Source organism: Perna viridis, chromosome 5 (genome assembly GCF_037379345.1).
Source record: "Perna viridis isolate PV_CMFRI_1.1 ecotype Kerala chromosome 5, ASM3737934v1, whole genome shotgun sequence".
In the NCBI taxonomy this organism is placed as follows: domain Eukaryota; kingdom Metazoa; phylum Mollusca; class Bivalvia; order Mytilida; family Mytilidae; genus Perna; species Perna viridis.
Genome location: NC_142449.1, coordinates 6341585 through 6347804, shown reverse-complemented (window position 1 = coordinate 6347804; position 6220 = coordinate 6341585). Strand labels below are relative to the sequence as shown.

The 6220-nt window shown below is 30.5% G+C and overlaps 1 protein-coding gene across 2 annotated transcripts in view; it reads right to left on the bottom strand.

The window, feature by feature from the left end:
* Window positions 1–623: 623 nt before the first annotated feature.
* LOC148615750 (DDB1- and CUL4-associated factor 11-like) overlaps window positions 624–6220 on the bottom strand; it is a 29719-nt gene continuing 24122 nt past the window's right edge. The window contains exons 14-17 of one of the 2 annotated variants that reach the window (XM_088582296.1): window positions 5571–5634; window positions 4983–5135; window positions 4401–4507; window positions 624–3694 (exon numbers count right to left, since the gene is read on the bottom strand). In XM_088582296.1, coding sequence (XP_088438422.1) covers window positions 3494–3694; window positions 4401–4507; window positions 4983–5135; window positions 5571–5634 — 525 coding nt within the window. In that variant the 3' untranslated portion in view covers window positions 624–3493. The remainder of the gene's footprint in view (window positions 3695–4400; window positions 4508–4982; window positions 5136–5570; window positions 5635–6220) is intronic. The other variant, XM_088582295.1, reaches the window with a different exon arrangement.

Below are 6220 nucleotides of genomic sequence, written 5' to 3'. Positions count from 1 at the left end.
TTCTAAAAGGTTGATACTGTCACATTATAAAATTTGGTCTATGAAATGATGGACAGAATTTTTATCCAATCAGAAAGCTTGTTACTTCTGAAAATAAATTAATCAATTTTAATATAAAATCCATTGTCCCACTTAGAAAGAAATACAAGATACATGGACAGATAGATGAAAGACAGATTAGGATGATTCCTCCACATAACATTGTTTGCAAGGGGTATAAGCAATATTAACTGTTTACACTACATAAGATCATTGAAAGAGTGTAACCACATCATGTTCTATAGCTCTGCAGCAACTATACTAGAACCGTCATATAAAAATTTACTTCTCTTCATAATCAAATGATATCAATTTTGAACATTTCCCAGGAAACAATCTAAAATAACACAAATATTCTAATTATAAATAATCATATACAAATGTACAGTAATATCACCTGTATACAGTCAAAATTTCAACACAAGATTTCAGATGTTTTAAAACATGTGGAAACGTATGTTTAGGACCAGTATAGTAAAAACATGTTTTGGTGCTTTTGAAAATACTTGAAATCATTTGTTTTCAAAAGTCATATGAAAACCATACTCTTTTCATGTACACAATCCTATTGAAAAGACAAAATTACCATATGATTTTTATTTAAATGTTTTTAATGAATTAATTAATTAGTCAGAAACAAATGTTTTTCAGGTGGTTTTTTTTTAACGTACGAAAATCATAAATTGCAATTTTTCGTGTATAATTTGAATATTGTGTGAAAAATAACAATATGCAAAGAAAAACATATAAATAACAAAAATGTAACAATAACTAAAACTAAATTAAGTAAGTTTACAATAAGATCATTACCAGTCAAGAGTTACCATATAAAGCCATGTAATTTTAACACATATTTATATAAAAAAAGAGGCCCTCAAGAGCCTGATTCACTCACCTATTTTAATATCTTTAAATGTTAATGATAATCAATATTAAATATTTACAACAATACATAATATCATTGAAAGAGTTTAACCACATCATGTTACTCCTTCCCTTGATTACTCTTTAAACAGTTGAATACATGCAAAAACTAAAAATGGTCAAAAACCCTTGACCAAATATGCACAGAAACATAACAAAGACACTTTTAACAACCATAACTCAAAAATTTGTCAACAAAATTTCCTGAAATCTGTACCATTGATGAATCTTATCTTTATATTGATAATACAGTTTGAATTGTGCAAATAACAAAAAACAGAAAAAAAGGTAAAATCAGCATAAAAAGGGCATGAACTCCAAACTTGGTACATTAATTATCTTAAAATTTTGAAGGAGGATAGATCTTCCAAGTCAAAGAGCCTAAGATGTCTCAGATTTCTTCTATCTGTCATGGTTTTTAGATATAAACATACCCTTATGTTTTATTTTTAGTAACAATGGCCATGTTTTTATGACAAGGGACTATAACAGACATGGAAGTAGACATGCCAAGGATGATTGTCACCAAGTTTCATCAAATTCTGTTCTGTGGTGTCAGAGGAGAGAAGATTTTTAAAGAAAAGTTAATGACGGACAAGAATGCCACTAACAATGGATGCTAAGTGTTGACAAAAGCTCAAAAGGTGAGCTAAAAATGTACACTGAATTTAGGCGCTTTTGAATTTTGAAAAAAAAAAAAAAAACTGGTAACATTAACACATTTGTACAGGTTGCTGCTGTTTTAAATAAAAAGTTTGTTTTTGTCCAGCTAAATACAACATCGAAAACTACAGTATGCACCTTCTTGTTTTAAATAAGGTACCTCCCATCCCCCCCAATAAAAAAAAACGAAACTGGTTTCAAGTACTAAAACACTTGGCTATTTGATGAAATTATTTTTTTAGACAAAAAATCCACTAAAACATACCAATCACTTTGTATACCCTCCTTCCCCTTTAAACAGCATGGGTTTGATTTAAAAGAGAAGGCACAATGTATACCTTCAAGTAAATCTTCAGTACATAAAAAATGAGCCATACATATTGGACCATCAACCTAGCAACACTACATAGACATACATGTACATGTACAAAATGTAAACAGGTTTTCTGGAGAAATAACTACTGTGAAATATGACCACAAAATTATTTCTAAAGAGAATATGACTGTGATTAAATATGCTACCACTTCTCTCATTTGTGTTTGTCAAAAACCCAAACCTTAAACTGGAGAACTTACAATCAAAGTGACTGAAAAGGGAGTTTTAAGAGAGAACAATATTCAAAATTACAAGGGTTCATTAAGATTCGTTCCTTTTCAATGTGGTAAACTGGATCCTTTCCTATTTAAAGTTTTAAACTGGTTCCTTTCCTATTTAACGTGTTAAACTGGTTCCTTTCCTTTTTAACGTGTTAAACTGCTTCCTTTTCTTTTCAAAGTGTTAAATTGGCTCCTTCACTTGTCATGTGTTTTAACCAACAAGGTGAATACAGCCCCACTATATAAATAGTAACACAAGATGAATGTGAGAGATGAAATTATTGATCAGGCTTTCTTGTTCTCTGATTAAGGTAACACTAGAGAAGCTCATGATAATGTAACACTTCAAAACATCTTACTAAAACTACAAATGTAGGTGCTGATCAAAGTTCATACATCACAGAAAATAAAATAACAAAGTTGGTGTAAATATCTCACTGTTCATATACCAAGGACAATTACTACTATAAATTACATGCTCAACTCAGAATCATGCAAATAAATAAATGGATGATAAGTTCAAAAACTGCTTAATCTAATAAAATCTTACAAAAAGTTAAGCCATCATAAAATAGTTCCAAGATTATCATCCAACATTTATTGTTATGACAAGAATACAAATCTAAGGCTGAGAAAGTAGAATTAGCCAAAACAGATCAGGTTAATTTCATTTTAAAAGAATTTCCCATCATTATTTTCCTCCACCACATCTTCATCAGATTTATTGATTTTAAAATTACTGATAGGGCACACTGATTATATTGACAATACTAAGAAAGTTGACAAGAAATATACTTCTCATCCTCAGCATGATTCTTAGTTGAACCTGTAGTTAAATAAAAGATTTGATATCTCAACTATAAATGGTTTTTCTTCTATCACCATTACAATAAAGAAAAATTCTCAATACTTTACATTGGAAATGAAATGTTTGTTCCCCTGATATCCATGCAGTATATCACACATGACACGAAATGTTAAAGATCATAGCACCACATGACACAATACTTCATTGTCAGCAGTCGAAAAAAAACTTGATGCTGGCTTCAACTTAATGAAAACTTTCATTCATTGTAAAGAATACTAATGTTTTCTTTAATCCACTGAGCTGATTCATATAGTATATAGAGTTTATGTTTTATTGTGATATTTTTTCACCACAATGTGAATTTTTTCTATTGCTTAATGCCATTAAGTCCTTAGAAATAGAGTTCAATCCTTTTCCTGTTTAATTTCCACATTTTAACATCATCACTATCAAACAGTTGTTTTAATCAAAAATGCCATGTCTATGACCTTGTCCTACATAATGACTTCCACGTCCTTTACCTAGTAAACGTTTACTTCGTCTTGGTTGACATCGATATTCTTCTTCACTCTTGTCAGAATCTGAATCAGAGTCTGTAAGTAAGTCATCAGTTCCCCAGGCTTGATAAGGGAGATAACTCCATCTACCAATCAGACCATCCCACTATTGAACAAAAAAGTTACAATTATTTTAACATGAACATTAAATTGTATAGTGAAAAAAATATCAGTACCAAATAATTCTGTCAATGGATGAAGCAAGAAGTTTTATTTTACTGTGAAAGTATAATTGTTCATGGAGTACTAGTTTTCGCATTTTTGTGGGTTTGGTAAACTAGGAAATTTGGTTCCCAATGAAAAGGAAATTTCCCATTTGCTTGTTTGATGGAGTTTCAAAAACATGATTTCAAGAAATATATGAACTGCTTTTTTTTCCTTCAAGCATGAAAATTGGTACCAGCTAATGAAAGTACCTTAACTGTATATTAAAACAGTAAGTTAATAATGTGTTTAATTTTTATAAAAATCTGTAAAATAATAGTAAACATTTTTTTTATGTTTGAAATAAATCAACAATATACCAAAATCAAAAAACAAAAAAAAAAACATGAGTAACTGTAAAAAATTTACCACACTAACCAAGATTTTAATGTATATCACAGTGTAATAGAAAGAACTAAAGTGAATCATAGAAAAAGATTGGTTAGTGCAAAAAAGTGAAAAATATGCAGGACAAATTGATGGCCTGAAGGAGTGAAAACCCATTGTTCCATTAGACAAAGCTGATAGAAGAGTTAAAAGTCAAAAAAAAAAACACGCAAACTACCAAACTCTGAAAAATGATTAGACACCTTATCTATCAAACTTACAGATGTAGTAACAAGGGTATTTTCATATGGATGCCAGGATACATCTCTGACACACTGTCGATGACCTTCCAACTTCTTCACAACACTACCAGTAAGAATGTCATATACTGAAATAAATATTTCTTATAATTTAAAACCATTATTATTATCATTAGAGTAAAATCGTCACATATCAAATGGAAAATGGTAAACTAATTAATTAGCAATAAAATAATCTAACTTACCTGGGTTGTGTAATGTCAAATGTGAACACAAGGTGTCTAATGTAAAGTTGACATTCAACCATATACTTTTCAGTCTACATGTTGAAATACCCCCAAATAGTTAGAGTGGGGAAATGCTCTCTGACCCATGTGGAGTCTAGGAGTAGGCCTGAGCGTCAACAGTGGAGCCCAGCCGCTAGTAAGGATAATCAAGACCATAAAAACCCCCATAGACGTATTCTTTTTTTTTTCACAATTTATAAATTTAAAATGGGAGTTAGATCTCTCAAGCAGGAAGACACGAAACAGCCCCTTAAAGGGGATATTCAACCTCCTGGAAGGATGTTCACATGTATGTCATATACATGTATATACTTACCAACTGCAGCTCCTGTGGCACAGCCTGTATAAGCATATCTTTGTCCAGTGGTATGTTGTGGAGAGAAATGACATCTGACCAAGGTATGAAGGATAGAGTGACCTCTGTATGTCATCACAGATGAATCTCCATCCAATGTTTTCTTTGCTTGCACTAATAGAAACATTTAGAAATTTGAACTTATTTTCTATTCAAGTATCACAGATATTATATTTTTAAATTAAGTCTTTATCTCATGAATTTTCTATTGTGTGTCAGCCCTGAAACAATATGAATGATCAAAACTGCATTTGTCCTGGGTAAATCAAGAGGACTACTGTCTCCTTAGTCTAGGTTTTAACAGCTTAAAAAATAGACCCAACAACCAATTCAGGATGCAAAATAAAGAAAACTATAAAAAATGAAAAGGCACCTCCTGACATTAAGGCAAAACATTCGATAAAACATTAAAAAAAGTCCTTAAATATATTTTCAGATTTCTATGATTTGTGGACAGATGAATTGACGCAGTATATAAAATGTGTCTGTCAAATGACTGACATATAAAATCCTAACACAAAAAAGTCTTAATTACAATAAATGACCAACCTTTCCTGGGAACCTGTTGCCATCTGTAGTCCCATTTCTGCTTAGATACTGCAGTTTTTGTAGCCTATTTCAAATTGAAAATCATTAAATAAAACTACAAACTGATCACAGGTAAATAATTCTGTAAATGAACTTTTTTTGTGTATTTATTTCCACAAATTATGTGGTAAGTAAGTACTTCTCATGAAATTAATACACACAAATCTAAGTACCCATACATTTGGAATAAGATTAACATTCGTAAATGTTTTTTTTTTTTAATAATCATTGTACTCTACTTCCAATCAAACTTCAACATTTAATTATCTCCCCTTACTAGCATCAAATATTACTTATTCATGAATCATCTTCTGTTATGCACATCTACAAAACTTTAAATAAAAAACCTAAATAATAAAAATCCATAAAATTGTTTAAAAATAAAGGATTCGCCAAGGTTTTAGTGAAATTTTGTGTTATAGTCTAAATTGTGAACTACATAAGACTAGATGGACAACAAAAACCATAATATGTTATGCCTGGAGGATGGTGCATAAAAAACATTCACATTTTAGCACTGTAAAAATAATAATCAGACTTTAAAAGATCACTATTAAAATGTTCTTGGTTAGCTGTTCCTCAACCTGCTCTTTATATATTCAATTCAACTT